General features: G+C 39.1%; 2 protein-coding genes across 2 annotated transcripts; both read left to right on the forward strand.

Annotated features, from left to right (window-relative positions):
- The first annotated feature begins 603 nt into the window (after positions 1-603).
- Positions 604-5,427, forward strand: olfm4.1 (olfactomedin 4, tandem duplicate 1). The gene is made up of 5 exons (XM_056476432.1): positions 604-677; positions 1,521-1,673; positions 1,770-1,982; positions 2,512-2,659; positions 4,490-5,427. Exons 1-5 carry the CDS (start codon positions 624-626, stop codon positions 5,320-5,322), a joined length of 1,401 nt encoding a protein of 466 aa, XP_056332407.1. The 5' UTR covers positions 604-623; the 3' UTR covers positions 5,323-5,427.
- Positions 5,428-8,489: 3,062 nt separating this feature from the next.
- On the forward strand, positions 8,490-15,790 carry olfm4.2 (olfactomedin 4, tandem duplicate 2). Its single transcript, XM_056476431.1, has 5 exons — positions 8,490-8,642; positions 10,027-10,194; positions 11,605-11,817; positions 12,430-12,574; positions 13,984-15,790. Exons 1-5 carry the CDS (start codon positions 8,490-8,492, stop codon positions 14,787-14,789), a joined length of 1,485 nt encoding a protein of 494 aa, XP_056332406.1. The 3' UTR covers positions 14,790-15,790.
- The last annotated feature ends 2,389 nt before the right edge of the window (positions 15,791-18,179 follow it).

Raw genomic sequence — 18,179 nt, forward strand, 5'->3', positions numbered from 1 at the left:
TCCTACAATTTTGCTTCATTAAAAAGGATTTTTAAACTTGTCATTAACACTTCCACTAAATGTTGCTTCTGAAACACCAGTTAATTACAAGATATACTAAGATATCACATTGTAGTACCAAAAATAATGCATGAGGATACACAATAATATAATCTAATATATCTTTTTTAGTGTTATAGCCACGATCAATGAAAATATTGCAGATTTACCCCATATATATAGATATATAATTGGTAAATCTTACAGGTAAATACTTTTTACTTTCCAAAATGAAAAACATATATAGGTTAGACCACATTTCTAAACCATATCTTAATTGTGTGAGAGTATTTGACTGTTGTTATGCTCTTTTATACACTATTAGTGCTCTTTAATCTGAATTGCATGTTTCTGTGACGGTCTTCATGTGAAAACACATCTGCAGTCCCGCAGTTTCTAGCCACTGCCTTAAATCCACAAAGTAATGTTCCTTATCAGTGTTACGCAAAAGACAAATACGATCATCCTCATTTGTCAGAGAATAATGGTGTGAAAACCCCAGGTGCTGATTAGGCCAAATAAGATAAGACGCTCTTTAAAAAGCCAGAAATCTCCACTTCTGCAACACAACGAACTGATCCACGATGATTGTGACGCTTCTTCCTTTCGTCCTCTTCAGGGCTGCTGTGGTCCAGGGGGTGAGTACAGCACAGAAATACACCCAATCTGTTTTAAAGCAGAAGAAAATAAAGATGTTTGGATATATTATTTTCTGTTTTGATTAGATCAGGGGTGTTCAAACTTGGTCCTGGACGGTGGTGTCCTGCATTTTTTTTGCTCTTACTTTCTTTAATACACCTGCCTGGAAGTTTCTAGTATACCTAACAGGGGTGTCCAAACTTGGTCCTGCAGGGCTGATGTCCTGCATAGTTTAGCTCCAGCTTTCTTCAATACACCTGCCTGGAAGTTTCATGCATACCTAAGAGCTTGATTAGCTGGTTCAGGTGTGTCTAAATGGGGTTAGAACTAAACTATGCAGGACACCGGCCCTCCAGGATCGAGTTTGGGCACCACTGACCTAGAAAGACCTTCATAAGCTGGTTCAGGTGTGTCTAATTAGGGTTGGAGCTAAACTCTGCAGGACACTGGCCTTCCAGGATCGAGTTTGGGCACCCGTTTTAGATATTTAATTGATTCATGTGATCACTGCAGGTAAGTGTGTAGGAGCAGCAATGGAAGTAAACTCTATACCAATGGTCTCAAACTCAATTCTTGGAGAACCGCAGCTCCAACCACCTCCAACTCACACCTGCTTAATAGTCTCTAGTTGTCTTGAACACCTTGATTAGTAAGATCAGCTTGATTAGGGTAAAGCAAAACTGTGCAGAGCTGTGGCCCTTCAGGAATCGAGGTTGAGACCTATGCTCTTTAGGGTTGCTGCCCCCCAGTTTGACACCCCTGCCCTAATGCCTTCACCTTTACTCTCCAGAGTGACATCTTTGAAGGATTTATAATTGATGGTTTTCTCTTGTGTCCTGCAGGCAGTGAGCCTCTGGGCTGAAGGCAGTGCCTCCAGTGGAGAGTGCATCTGTAAAGCTTTCCTGCCCAACAGCACGTTCCCTAACGGACAGCTCGTCCTGCTAGAGAGCACAGCTGTGGAGATCAAATACAAGCTGGAAATGGAGATCAGCAAGGTGTGATACAATCTCAAAAACTATCTCAGTCATTAGCTATGCTTCCATCCAAAGATGTGAATTAAACTTATGCACAAAACCGGTTGAGGTCTGCAGGTTGAGGTGTACGAGGTTAAACTACAGGTCTACATAGCAAAGATGAAGAACCTGACGGTGCTGATCGAGCTGATGGAGGACGATCCCGACTCCTACAATGAGCTCTATCTGGAGGAGGTGAAGATCCAGATCAAGCAGGTGGAGGCACTGATTGTGGAGCTGCAGGCTTCTATAAAGGCCTCCTCCAGCGTGCTTATAACCATACGTACACAGGTGACACTTACCGAATATCTTACTTTACGTATAAATGTCTTACCTTGTTAATTATTTTGGGTTGTCAAAGCAAACCTGCAGCTCTTGTGCAGATCCCACACCTAATTGTGCATTTTATGAGCTGTAATTTATCCCATACAGAAAGCTTCTTACCTTAGGTCTTCACTTAAAGTTAGCATGGACCAGAAGTTGAGGCTTTATTCCAACATGTTTATGTACTTCCAATTGAAATTGAATATTGAGTAAGGGGGCGGGGCTTTCTTTATGGTTACTTAAGAGTAATTGGAGGTTGATTCCACTGTTGCGACCCCTGATAAACAGGGAATAAGCAGAAAGTGAGTGCAACTTATCAGTTTTTCAGCAGTGTTGCAACTTTCTGGCTTATTTTTACCAATGCACCAGTGAACTGAGAGATTCTTCCCTTCCCTACTATGTCTGTTAGCCTAGTAAAGAATATACCGAATCCATTTCTTGTCTTGGCTTGGCAATCAGCATTGTGTTCATTCCATGTGTTTTCTGATCAAAACAGGTCATCACTATGATTTCTGTGCTGACTCAACTGGAGATCACCTACGACAAGAACTTGGTTCTCGTGACCCGTCGAGAATATTTAATTCTTCAGCAGAAACTGGAGGAGTGTGAGAGACGCCATAATGAAATCTTTAACCCCAACATTGGTAAGTAAGGGTGTACTCACACTTGACTGTCCGAACCGTGCCTGGGCATGTTTGACCCCCGTTTCTCAGCTTGTTTGACAAGTGTGAGTGCTCCATACCGTGCCTGGGCATGGTTCAGTTGGCCGACCCTGGCCTGGTTGTAGGAGGTGTACCAGAGTGTGGTACAGTTGGGCTCAAGCGCAGTACGCTTCGAGTGTGAGTGCAAAGAGTGCCTGAGCACATAATTGTAGACACGCTGTCACGTTAAGGGACTGTTTCATATAGATTTATTAATCATTCTTACTTTTCAATGAACACGAACTGTCATAGTTTATTAAAGACATAAACCCCTCACTGCACATCAGCTGCACCTTCAGGACAATCACGCTCAGGCACGGTTCAAGGCTATCATGCCTAGGCCAGGCATGGGCAACTTCGGTCCTAGAGGGCTGGTGTCCTGCAGAGTTTAGCTCAAACCCTAATCAAACACACCTGCCTGTATCTTTCTAGTGAATTTGAAGACACTGATTAGCTTGTTCAGGTGTATTTGATTAGTGTTGGAGCAAAACTCTGCTGGACAGTGGCCCTCCAGGACCCTGATCTAGACATTTAAATGATAAAGCCCTGCTCACACGATTTCAGCTATGATTTGGTGTCTGAGAAACATTTAGGAGATCCTTAAATATTCCAGATATCCTAGGCTAAAATCAGTGCTATTTTGGTCATAGGTTTAACGTGTTGACCAACAGCTGCTTACCCTCAGAAAAATCCAGCTCAAACCAGCCTGGTTTTAGAGGGGTTTTGGCCATTTCCAGGCTTGTTTCCTGCCATTTCCAGCCTGGTCCTAGCTGGACATAGCTGGTTTTGGCAGGGCTCCCAGCCTGGATAGGCTGGTCAAGCTGGTTTTAGCTGGTCTTTTTCCAGCCTGACCAGCTAAGATCAGGCTGGAAATGGCCAAAACCCCTCTAAAAACAGGCTGGTCGACCAGCTAAAACCAGCCAACCAGCCTAGGCTGGTTTAAGCTGTTTTTTTCGGAAGGGTAATGACTGTTGTAATCAGATTTTTTCCATAAATAAGTGGTGGCAGATTTAGAAGATTTCAGACTCTTTACTGTAGTGTGACACCGTGTCCTAACTACACGCGCCATGCATGATCAAAGCTAATAATCTTTTCCATGATAGAAAACTGTTTCTATTTCTGCGACATCGCAGCAGAACAACAGCATAAACTACAATGACAAAGATCCCCTCAGGTACTGATTATGTGCTTAATTCAGTGTTAAATGCTCCCAGTATGAGTTTAAATACATTTAACCTGACATAAATTTCCATGAAAGCAGCAGCAGATAGTTCAACATCAGTAGATAGTCAATAGATAGTCAACAACATCAGTGGCTCAGTAGCCTATTGATAATGTTAAAGAACATTTCTTCAGAAGTGCTGTGGCATGTTTGGTGCAGACAGACAAATTGACTGTCGCTGGAATCTTGTTGTGTCGTGGGTTGTTAGGGCACGGTGTGATTCAGCTGAAGAGAATCAATAGGTGTGCAGAAACTCAGCGTGACAACTTCAAACCAGCATGGGGAAATGTCAAAACAACTTTTTTTCTGGTTTTATTATTGATCTAAATTGCCGCTACGGTTGTTTAAGTTGTACTATGAGGAATCATGTCAGAATGTTGGATGGTAAAGCATTTAAAACATACCTGTGTTTGGCGCATCTTCATTGTTGTTCAATCTGACATCATGACAACTGAGATCTTAGAGTGTGACATGTAAGCCATGTCCGTAATTCCACAGTGTGAACCGGGCTGAACTCTGGAACTGATCAACTCTTTTACTTGTACCATCAGGAATCTGCAATCATAGAGGAATTAGACGAATCAGCAAACCAATCGTGAGCCAGCTGAACGCAGACCTGAACGGAGCCTTCAAGTATGGCGGATGGGGAAAAGACTCCAAGCCCTTGTCCGGCTCAGAGAGCATGTACTGGTACTCCGGCAGCTCAGACACGCTGGTCAGCAAAATCTCCCAGTACTCGGCCTACTACACACTGATCACCAGGCAGAGCTTTAAAGCTCATCTGCTGTATGTGGATCGCCAATACGACTGGCGCGGCGCTGGAAACAACTATGTAGTGAGGGAAAACAACCTGTATTACCAGTACAGAAGCCCTTTCGCGATGGCGAAGTTCAACATGACCAGTGCAAAAGTGGAGTCCAAGGTGGTTCCCAAAGCCAGCGCCCAATTCTCTTACCATTACTCCGCCAACCAGAACCTGGACTTCGCCGCAGATGAGTCTGGCCTTTGGGTAACTTACGCCACGGCGGACTCGAAGGGTAAACTAGTCCTAGGGAAGATCAATGAACAGTCATTCGAAGTCGAGAAGGTTTTTCAGACCAGTGTTTATAAACCATCTGTCGGCAACACTTTCATGGTGTGTGGGGTTTTATATGCCACAAGGTCTGTAGACACTAAAACCGAGGAGATCTTTTACACCTTTGACACTCGTACAGAAACGGAAAGCTATGTTAGCATCCCCTTTGAGAAGTTCCATGACTTCTACACTTACTTAGACTACAACCCCACCGATCAGAAACTGTACATGTTCAACAACGGTTACTACGTCAGCTATCATGTGTGGTTCAACCAGGAGGGCTCCGCAGATAAAAACCTCGTTGACTGAGCAACTTGAGAAGTATGAATATGATGTTGTTCACCTGATAAACACAGAGCAGCAGTAAATGTGACGTATTTGTGTTTGTGTAATAAAGTTTGACGAGCAGAATGATGCAGGTGTGTGTTTTCCTCTTTAAATTGAGTGTGTTTTTATACATTTTCATTTCTTTTTCATGAGGTCACTACTACTTTGGTTGTGTTCATTGATTTTTCTGTTGATCAAATCTAGTAATCAATTAAAACTCGGAAATGATGAGCCATACATTATTGAATATGCACTACAGATAAACAGATATCATCGCAAAGGCAAGCTTGCATCCAAAACGACTAATTCTGTATGACCTAAAACTGAATGTCAGCTGGTCTACCATGAAAATATATTAGAGTAATACATAGTAAGTACTATAGTGTGGTTGTACCTTACTATAAAGTGTCAGTCAATGACTGTAAAAACAATGTGACAGCGCCTTTTCCCATTGAATGCTTTAATGCGAAATGCCTCATGACAGGCACAAACTGTCACAAAAATGTGCTCAAATTGGAGCCTGGGCATGCGCAGAAAGCCTGATAGAGCCAGAGGCGGAGCCACGGAATCAAGCCTCCAACCAAACGCTTGTACATTAAATCAACCACACCCCCTGATCTTCTCACTTGACCGCCAGTATCTGCACCGGGGCGCCGCTGGGGGGGGAGTTACATTTAGGGCCCATACATTTAGGGGGGTCCCAGAGACATTATTAAGCCCCCCTAGCCCCCCCCCCCCCCCCTTACTAATTGTGCATCATTAAAATTGTATGTAAATTACTTTTCTAATGGGCTCTATGCACAGTGTTTTTCAGCCAATAATGAACTTCCTGTGAAAAATTTATGTGACTATTTTTAATTTAAGGTTGCTATTACAGCATTGATGTTGTAATGTATTTCAAATATAGTTCAAAAGACTTCAGCATCCTTTTGGTGGTTAAAAAAGAGACGAAAGATGGTTAAACGCAGGCGCCGTCATTAGCAACAGGCTAGCCTAGAAACTCCATTGAAAATACTAAGAGTAAAATTAAATTCCATATTTTAAAGACATTCATTCATTTTCTTTTCAGCTTAGTCCCTTTATTAATCTGGGGTCGCCACAGTGGAATGAACCGCCAAACTTATCCAGCATATGTTTTACGCAGCAGATGCCCTTCCAGCTGCAACCCATCACTGGGAAACACCCATACACTCTCTTGTTTGAGTCAGGAGCTTTTAGCTTTATTTGACAATAAAAGGTAAACTTAAGAAATGTTAAATACACACATAAAAAAACACTAAAAATGATCATTTACTTTACTTAAAATAGTCAGTAAACCCATTTCCTTAAAACCGGGCTGCTTAAAAATGCTGCTGCTAGACTACTCTCTGGCACCCGCCAGCATGAGTCGGTAACTCCAGTCTTATCTGCACTTCACTGGTTACCCATTAAACACAGAATTGATTTAAAAAATTGATTATTAATTTACAAAGTCGTCAATAATCTTGCTCCTCAGTACCTTACTGACTTGCCTTGTCCGTATACCTCCTCTCAATCATTGAGATCTTACTCATCGTGCCCAGAACACACCTTAAAAAACGAGGCGATCGCGCGTTTGCTGTTGCTGGTCCTAAACTCCGGAACAGTCAACCAATTCAGCCTGATCTCACGAGAAAACTTAAGTATTTTACGATTTGTCAGTTTAGTGGCTAATTCGTACGAATTCATACGAGTTCAGTCGTACGAAATTGTACGATTTTAAAAAGGAGGCGTGGCACCTCCTAACCCCACCCCTAAACCCAACCGTTATTGGGGGATGAGCAAATCGTACTAAATTGTGTGAAGTAGATCGTACGAATTCATAGGAATAAGCCACTAAATCAAAAAGTTACGAATTGCCGTGAGATTGTGTTGACCAATTCACATTAGACTTTCTCCCTCTATTTCTGTGTTTTACAGATCTATTTATTTTCTCTTGCTTTTAATCCTCCTTGATCTCTGTTTCATTGCTTTTATTTGTTAAAAGTTTCTTTATATTCTGCTTCTGTCTTTAGCACTCCTATGTGCAGCACTTTGGTCAACCTTGGTTGTTTTAAATGTGCTTTATAAATAAATCTTGTATTATAATGTATTAAAACCCAAAGTTGACTTTACTTAAAAAAGTACTTTGAACTTTGAATTTAATTAAATTGAATTTTATAGCTTTGCACGTTGTTTATTTATTCAAACATATTAAGGCAACGGGTTTACTCCCTTTATAAAGTCAATAAATCATTTCATAAGCAACCATTTCACTCACTTATTTTAAGTAAGGTCAATATATGGCTTTTTGACAGTGCACAAAACATTGTGACACTGTATTTTATACCTGCTTCTCTCTATTTAGATTAACTATTGCCACTAATTTCTCTCTCAGTTACTTTTCCTAATCATATAAAACTGTCTTAACTGTCAACTGCTTCCTTTAAATACATTTTATTAATATTTTTATTCACATAAAAATCTGCGTAAATTAGCAGCTTTCTGGTTCATATTTTATTTTTCCTCGTTTATTTCTGCTTTTGAGTTGCATTATGGGAGCTTAATCTATCTTGTAACATCTTTTAACCTTGAAATATTGTATAAAGTGTATTTTCTGCACATGTAATAGTCTGCAGTGCTATATTATCTGGGTTGGTGTTGTATATTACGCTACAAACACCTTGTAATAAACATTTTCTGCTATTCTACACACTTATTTCTCTAGATATTATTTCTTATATTATCTCAAACCACTAAAATGTCAGTAAAAGTCACTTTGTTAAACTGTAGAGTTGAATTTCCAACATCAAAAGTGGACAGAGCAGAGATCAACATCCCACAATGCAATTCACCACCGTAAATAAACACAAAGCAGGTGCAAATTACAAAACGTGGAGGCTTTTTCCAGTGTGTTCTGTTTTATTTCTTCAGCAGAGATGGTTTTGGGCTTTATGGTTGAACTATTACACCCCTGATGGACAGAGGGTCATTATGACGGCATGATATTACTCCACAAACTCTCTCCAGCTTTTCCATATGTTTTCTCTCAGGCTGATGAACAATCCACCTTAAAACATCCGCTAATAAAACACGCAGGACATCCTGAGCAAACAGGCAGCTCATCATCATCATCAGTGTGGGAATCAGACATGTGCTGTAGATTACTGCTGATATCCGGCTGTATATATAAAGCTGAAGATCTGAGGAGAAGCTCATATTCTGGACTCATGATGATGATGAGGATGATGAAGATCCTCCTGCTGTCCGTCTTCATGCTCGCGGCTCCGGCTCAGGCCTGGCTGGTAAGAGTCTCTCCCATTTGTCAGTTTTCAGACTTTTTTTTAAACTTTATATTGAAATTTGAACTATAAAATATAGGAAAATTACATTTATATTACATACAAGTTCATATTTGGATATTTGCAATGTACAGTATATAAATAGAGCTGGGCAAAGACTCATCACGATTAATCACATCCAAAAAAAGTTTGTTTTGACATAATATGTGTGTTTATATATTTAACAGAGCAAGGAAATTTTCACAGTATTTCCTCTAATATTTTTTCTTCTGGAGAAAGTCTTATTTGTTTTATTTCAGCTAGAATAAAAGCAGTTTTTAATTTATTTAAACCATTTTAAGGTCAATATTATTAGCCCCTTCAGCAATATTAGTGTTGGATTGTCTCCAGAATAAACCACTGTTATACAATGACTTGCCTAATTACCCTAACTTTACCCTAATTACCCTAGTGAAGCCTTTAAATGTCACTTTAAGCTGAATACTAGTGTCTTGAAGAATATCTAGTCTAATATTATGTGCTGTCATCATGACAAAGAGAAAATAAATCAGTTATTAGAGAATGAGTTATTAAAACTGTTATGATTAGAAATGTGCTGAAGAAATCTCCTCTCCGTTAAACAGAAATTGGGGGAAACATATACAGTAATTTATACAATAATTCTGACTTCAACTGTATGTGATACACACACACACATACATAAAAACAAACATAGATATTTAAATTGACATAATTTGTATCATGTATGTTTATGTCTAAATATAAATAAGCATATTCTTAAATATATGCATGCATGTGTGTATATACTGTACATATTAAATACACACACACACACACACACACACACACACACACACACACACACACACACACACATTATGTCAAAACAAACTTTATTTAGGATGTGATTAATTACAGTTAACCTTCGCCCAGCACTAATTTTGCATATACTATGTAGGCTATGTATACCTGTAGCAAAGTATTAGGGTGAAATTCAGCTGTTAAAGAAAGCTCACCAGATTACATCTGACATAACTCATATCCCATATTAAAGAACGTGTATGGCCTGTCTTATGGGTGTAGTTAAGTTTCTTATAGTATATGTTAGTTATGCATAGGTCTTGTGCTCTTGTGAATGGTGTAAATATATTACACTCCGAAACAAATCACCCTAAAAGGGGACATTAAAGTTTAGGCTAACAGTGTTTGACATGAAAAGACTCTTTGAACACTTACAGGACAGTGTCCTATCGGTAGGGCGCTGGTTTCAGACCGCCGACTGAATATTTTGCTGCATCTCTTTATGTGTGTGTGTGTGTGTGTGTGTGCGTGTGTGTGTGTGTGTGTATGTGTGTGTGTGTGTGTGTGTGTGTGTGTGTGTGTGTAGTCTCTGGAGGACTGGGGCTCGGGCAGTGTGGACGGCTCCATCGGGGACTTGGGTCAGTGTGTCTGTAATGTGTTCCTGCCTGACACTTCATTCCCAGCGGACCGAATGGAGCAGATACAGAGCTCCTCCAAACAGCTGGCGGTGGAGGTCCAGATCCACATCAGCAAGGTACACTGCACACAGTCCACAGGACATTCTGTTCATCAACTGGCCGCTACTATAGTAATTCATAGTAAACACTGAAGTAAAGCACTTGAATTAATCTGTTGTGGTGATTCTACAGTTGCTATAGTAACACAACAACTAAAGCGATTGATCTGTTGTGGTGATTCTACAGTTGCTATAGTAACACAACAACTAAAGCGATTGATCTGTTGTGATTCTACAGTTGCTATGGTAACACAACAACTAAAATGATTGATCTGTTGTGGTGATTCTACAGTTGCTATAGTAACACAACAACTAAAGCGATTGATCTGTTGTGGTGATTCTACAGTTGCTATAGTAACACAACAACTAAAGCGATTGATCTGTTGTGGTGATTCTACAGTTGCTATAGTAACACAACAACTAAAGCGATTGATCTGTTGTGGTGATTCTACAGTTGCTATAGTAACACAACAACTAAAGCGATAGATCCGTTGTGGTGATTCTACAGTTGCTATGGTATCACAACAACTATAATAATTGATATGTTGCAGTGGATCTACTGTTGCTATAGTAACACAAACACTACAGTAGTCGACCTGTTCTGGTGATTCTACAGTTGCTATGGTAACACATCAACTATAGTAATTGATCTGTTGTGGTGATTCTACAGTTGCTATGGTAACAACAACTATAGATATTGATCTTTTGTGGTGATTCTACAGTTGCTACGGTAACACAACAACTACAGTAATTGATCTGTCGTGGTGATTCTACAGTTGCTATGGTAACATTACAACTATAGTAATTGATCTGTTGTGGTGATTCTACAGTTGCTATGGTAACACAACACCTACAGTAATTGGTCTGTCGTGGTGATTCTACAGTTGCTATGGTGACACAACAACTATAGTAATTGATCTGTTTTGGGATTCTACAGTTGCTATGGTAACACAACACCTACAGTAATTGGTCTGTCGTGGTGATTCTACAGTTCCTATGGTAATGCAACAACAACAGTGATTGATCTCTTGTGGTGATTTTACAGCACTGTAGTTTAGTCAAATAATAAATAAATTCTGTCATTGAATAAATTCAGAATGGGCGGGGTCAAGTGTAATGGAATTGATCAGTAGAGCCGCAGATGTACTTTACTTTTTTCTACAGAGAGGAATGAGATAAGATCGGTTAACCAAATATCGGAAGGTGAACTGTTCATTAATGGATATTTTACCATCTAGTTAATAATACTAAAGTCCTGTAGTCTTTGTTAAAATTAAAGTCTGCAGAACAACAACAGCAATTCTCTATGTTGCATTCAAAAGTTACCAAAACCAGTGCTTGTTGCTATTGTTCTGCATGCATTACCTGGTTATACTGGTCATCCTGGTGTTCTGCTGGACTGAACTCATTCTCTGTGTGTGTCTTCAGATCAGCAGTCTGAAGGTGGAGCTGGTGGTTCTCCTAGGGAGTCTCTCCAACTTGACAGCCCGGCTGGAGGTTCTGGAGAGCGGACCGGACAAATACATCAAGCTGGAGTTTGAGCTGCTGCGGGTGGAGCTGAGGGAGTTTGAGGCTCTGGTCACGCAGATCAAAACATCACTGAACTCCTCCTCCAGCGCCTTCGACAGTCTCTATGCTGAGGTCAGGCGTTTTAGCACACGTTAGTAAACCAAAAGGAATCATTAACTAAACAAGCTAAATAATCTGCCGATGGGGTAAGCAAAATAATCTTATGGGAATTATTTTGCTTACCAAATTTCTTTTTCCAATATTTCCCAAATGATGAACAGATTCAGGAATTTCTCACAGTATTTCCTCTAATATTTTTTCTTCTGGAGAAAGTCTTATTTGTTTTATTTCAGCTACAATAAAAGCAGATTTTAATAGTTTTAAACTCTTGTTAAGGTCAATATTATTCGCCCCCTTCAGCAATATTAGTGTTAGATTGTCTCCAGATTAAACCACTGTTATACAATGACTTGTCTAATTACCCTAACTTTACCCTAATTACCCTAGTGAAGCCTTTAAATGTCACTTTAAGCTGAACACTAGTGTCTTGAAGAATATCTAGTCTAATATTATGTGCTGTCATCATGGCGAAGAGAAAATAAACCAGTGATTAGAGATGAGTTATTAACACTAGTATGATTAGAGATGTGTGAAAATCTTCTTTCCGTTAAACAGAAGTTGGAGGAAAAATTCTACAGACGAATAATTCATATCTGTGTGTTTCTGATTGGTTTTCTTTGACAGATTCACAGCATGAGGATAATCGTTGACCAGCTGGAGAGTTATGACCGCAGTAATCTGGAGGTGATTCGCCATGAGTTCACCAAACTACAGCGCAAACTGAAGAAATGCCAGGAGGACCAGCAGGACATCACCAACGCTCCCATCGGTATACGCTCACACACACTCACAGGAATACTGACAACATTAAACTACAGGCTCATTCAAAAACAATACCACAACTTTGACCACAACACCACAACTCTTAAATCTGTATTCAATCAAAGAAACGTGATGGAACCTTGGGAAATTAATCAACGTGAAGGGCACTTCAGTAGAAAACAAGTTCATACGTAGATGTTGATATGACCTCAGCCAGACACTCGAGTGACATTAACCCGATACGCAAACTCATTCCACACTCTTTGTAGCATCTGGGGTGTAACAGTCTGGATAGCTGCAGTTATTCCTTCTTTTAGTTCTTAAATGTGAAACTTCAGAGCTTCAGAGCTCAGCTCTACTTTTCTTCTTTGCAGAGTTCTTGATTTTCATAGTTGTGGTATTCTCTTTAAATCACCCTGTACATGCAGTTGAAGTCAGGGTTATTAGCCCTCCTGAATTATTAGTTCCTCTCTATATATTTCCCCAATTTCTGTTTAATAGAAAGAAGATTTTTTTAAACTCATTTCTAAACATATTAGTTTTAATAACTCATTTCTAAACATATTAGTTTTAATAACTCATTTCTAAACATATTAGTTTTAATAACTCATTTCATAACTCATATCAGACATTCCTTTAACTTTGCATTTGGGTGTAAATTAGCTCTCCACCAATATCAAGAGCACAACTCAGGCTCATTCTGAAAACGTAGCCCTGTATATATTTCTGGAGATTGCAAATTATGTACCCAGAGATATGTATGGCTGCATTTCGTCTTTAAAATGAACGCTACGGGGCGGTATGACACGGTTCCTTTTCGCGCTACCAGCTAACTGCTTACCTCCATATGGACGAATATCTGGATGTTACTAGTTTGTCCAGTGGCTCGCCATCTATGTTGGTGGACTTGAGACACAGAGAGAAGTTGACCATGATGGTGGGGTTCGATTCTGGCAAAGAACAGTTCCAGAAAGCAGGTAAAACAAAAACAGAAGCCAAAAAGTAAATTACAGGGTGAGAGTATGGTAAAATGTGGTAAAAATCAGGCGAGGGCTTTTCTTTTTCTGCGTTGCTTTTTAAAACTGTCGGTTGGGTTTAGAGAAGGAGGAGAGTGGGTCAGTCGATCGGTCAGTCAGTCAGTGAGTCAACAGCGGCCTCTGGTGGATTTACATGAGGCGTGAGTGGCACTCACAAGAGTAATTTGAGATCTGCAAAACGTACACAGCGGCCTCTGGTGGATTCGCGAGAATAAAAACGGCAAACACGTACCTCCTGAGACTTATTTGGCACTCTCCAGAAATGTATACAGGGGTATGTGTATCCATAACGAGCCTGGGTTGTAAAAGCAAATCTACTCCATTGATTTGCATGTCTCAAACCTTCAGGTTTCATTGCTTTCCCTTTGCTCTCCTGTAGGGTCCTGTAAGCATGCTGGCATTCTCAAGATTGGAAAGCCTGTGGTGAGTCAGCTGAACGCAGACCTGAACGGAGCCTTCAAGTATGGCGGATGGGGAAAAGACTCCAAGCCCTTGTCTGGCTCAGAGAGCATGTACTGGTACTCCGGCAGCTCAGACACGCTGGTGAGCAAAATCTCCCAGTACTCGGCCTACTACACACTGATCACCAGGCAGAGCTTTAAAGCTCACCTGCTGTATGTGGATCGCCAATACGACTGGCGCGGCGCTGGAAACAACTATGTAGTGAGGGAAAACAACCTGTATTACCAGTACAGAAGCCCTTTCGCGATGGCGAAGTTCAACATGACCAGTGCAAAAGTGGAGTTCAAGGTGGTTCCCAAAGCCAGCGCCCAATTCTCTTACCATTACTCCGCCAACCAGAACCTGGACTTCGCTGCTGATGAGTCCGGCCTGTGGGTAACTTACGCCACAGTGGAGTCCAACGGTACACTAGTCTTAGGAAAGATCAACGAACAGTCATTTGCAGTGGAGGAGGTTTGGCAAACCAGCATATTCAAGCAGTCGGTCACCAATGCGTTCATGATATGTGGTGTACTGTATGCGACCCGCTCTGTAGACACTCACACCGAGGAGATCTTTTACACCTACGACACGACTAAAAACCAAGAGAGCCACGTTAGCATTCGCTTCGAGAAGTTCCAGGACTTCTACGTGTACCTGGACTACAATCCCGCCGATCAGAAGCTCTACATGTTCAATAATGGCTACTATGTGACTTACAATTTGAAGTTCAAGGTTGTTTAGGATGGGTCAGCGCTTTCAGGACTGACCGTATGCATGGGGGATGCGTCTGGTAAATGTCACTTGTTTGCATGTTGGTGTCTTAAATTTCCTGAGGTAGTTTTTAAGGGGACCTATTATGCCTGTTTGTACAAGATGTCAAATAAGTCTCTGATGCATCTATAGTGTGTGTGTGTTTCAGTTTCAGCTCTCTGAAACTGACTCTTATAGGCTTTCATGGTATTTGTGGCGTTTTTGATGACTGTCACTTTAAATTCAAATGAAATTATACTCTTTACAGAAAAGGGCGGAGCTACAAATAAATAATTTCTAATGGACAGACGGCTGCTTCTCCCTCAGGGCTGCTGTGTATGCTAATGAGGTAGAGATGGACACTAGTGGGCGGGGCTTTCCCCCTCTGATGACATCATACAACAGGAGAATGTCAATCAAAGTGTTTCTGCAGACTGTTTTAATAAAGTCTGATTATAACAAATAGAATTAATTCATGGTCACCATTAGAGGCTGGAGATATTCACACACTGCTGACACACAACTGTGCTTAAACCGCTTATGTAAGTCATTTTTGCATAATAGGTGCCCTTAAACACTAACCAGAATTTGTAACTTAGATAATGAGATGTAGAATGTTTACACTGAACTGCATTGATTGGACAACAGCTAAACAGAAGCAAGAGATTCAGCATCCACAATGACAGTGTGTAATTCAGCACTGTGCCAATACTGTCAATACTGCTAACTTTCTATTCCTGTATTAGCTTGAAATATTTTGGTTGCATGCAAAGAGACACTAAAGAAACTTTGACACTAGCCCTCATTCTGGAGGTGTTACATTTAATATATTAAAATACCAAATTAGATATTATTAATGAAATATTATAACAATGTTACATACTACAGCTGACACTTTACCAGGAGACCATGAAGTATGCTGATGGTCAGTCGCTTGAACAGTTTGATCCTTCCGGCAAAGATTGCAATAAAGTTTTACACAAGCATCAAAATCATCTCTTGTGTGTGTTTTTCTTTTCTTTGTATTATATCAATCATTCATTTTCCTTCAGCTTAGACCTTTATTTATCAGGGGTCGCCACAGCGGAATGAACCACCAACTACTCCAGTATGTTTTACACAACGGATGCCCTTCCAGCCGCAACCCAGTACTGGGAAACACCCATACACACTCATTCACACACACACTACAGCCAATTTAAGACACCCTTTTATCTCTCTGACTCTTGCACCAGGTTGCACATTAGACACTTTCTCAATCTCTCCATGTCTCATTGGGCATTACAAAAAATTGTGCTTCATTTAAGTGTGTGGGCTTGACAAACCACCTGTAGAAACACTCGTCTCTCTTATACACCTGACACTTTACTAAACTCCATCTTACAAGAACTCACTAGAGAAAATGATGTTCACTATAAATGTACCACAGTCATGTTGCACCGATCGCTTCATCCTGAAACACCTCTTGCACTATATTAAACTTTAAATAGCTCTCCTGCACAACATTCACCTTTGATACCTCTCTTGCACAATATCCTGCACAACACTGTCCAGTCTCATTTAAAAGTACGAGTATAGCCCGTCTCATGTGTAGTTAAGTATCTTATAGTATATGTTAGTCATGCATTAGCACCGTTGTCCTGTAAGACGTGACATTTTGTTCCTCTGAATGTCCACACATGTAGTGGAATGACAATAAAACTCGACCTCACTATATATATATACAGTTGAAGTCTGAATTATTGCCTCCCTCTGATTTTGTTTTTGCTATAGACATCAAATATTTCCCACATGCTGTTTAATTGAAAGATTTCACATTTTCTGCTATCCGATTTACTATGAAAGTGCACTGAAAAATCCTCACTCTTATTTATTTATTTATTTAGATGTGTTTGTTTATTTATTTAGTTATTTAGCTAGTATTATAGTTATTTAGTTTTTTAAACTGTGGAAACATAAAACATGTCATTTGTACTTAATATTATGTGACCTATGATATACAAATGAGCACATAATTATGGTGCAGCACAGTTACACAACTGAAACAACTGATTCAAAATCAATACAATTACAGTAACAAATATATTTAATTTAAGAAAAAACAATATATTACATTCAAACATAAATATCTGAAGACATAAGTGAATTATTGAAATGTTTTATAGGTGTAGCAAAAGGCATCTGGTCATTTTAATGTAATGCTTATAATGATAACATTATTTTCTAGTCAGTCAGTGTTTATTTATTTATTTATTTATTTATTTATTTATTTGTTTGTTTGTTTATTTGTTTGTTAATTTTTTTTACGAGCAGCATATAACATTTCACAATATAAAATATACATGCCAGGGAGTATAAGTATAAATATAATACAAATATACAAACAAAAAGTACACATGTAATAGTTTAATAAATACATTATAGAGTTCCTTTAAAGTGCGTCTGGCTTTTTTTGTATTGAGAGTGTCTGATACTGGTAATATAAAAGCATATTTCAGTCACAAATACCCTAAAATCTGGTTTCTTATTAGTAAATTTACATTTATGAATGGACTAAAATACATTTTAATTTCAAGTTAATTTCAAGAAACTGTATATTACAACTTAGAATACAGTAAAAGAGAACAGTTCTTTATATAATATTCACATTAAATACACAAGAGCAATCCAAAAACATAGTACAGAAAAAGCTTAAATAATTAAAAGAAATAATAATGCAATAAAAAAATGTAAAAATCAAGTAGCATGATCATATTTACTCACGAAAGAAGCAGATTTCTTATTATCAGTTAATCAAAGTGATTTAATTCAATGCTCTTTTTCACATGAAAAGTCTATGAAAATGAATTTTTTTTAAGGAACCTCTGTTTGTGAAAATAAAACTTATAAGTATAAGAAAGTTCACGGTGGCGCTTCTAATGGCTTGTTTTAGTTTTCAAACTAACAAATAACGTCCTTAAGGTGCAAATGACCACTCATATTAACCTTGGAAAAGCAAGATCAACTTAAATCATTCCATGACCATGATGACACAATGCATGAAGAAAAAAAAACAAGTGAGAAATATCTTCACATCCGTGTTTATTACGGTGCAAATACATTTTCCAGCATTTTTTAAAATTGCATAACAAGAACAGTAGCTTACAATATGAGGAATACAATGATTACGTTTTTTTCACATCAAAGGAACAAATCAGTAGAAAAAACGACAAAAAAATGTAAATAAAAATAAAATACAGGGGATAGAGAAATTCCAAAACATTCACATAAGAAAAGGATTGCAAAATCGCATCCATTCTTATAGCTTTTTCATTTTGTGTGTCTTTTAGGGTTTCAATAAAATGCTTAGGATCAATTTTAAACCAAGAAATATTAGGGTTA

This window comes from Danio aesculapii, chromosome 17, assembly GCF_903798145.1.
Source record: "Danio aesculapii chromosome 17, fDanAes4.1, whole genome shotgun sequence".
Classification (NCBI taxonomy): domain Eukaryota; kingdom Metazoa; phylum Chordata; class Actinopteri; order Cypriniformes; family Danionidae; genus Danio; species Danio aesculapii.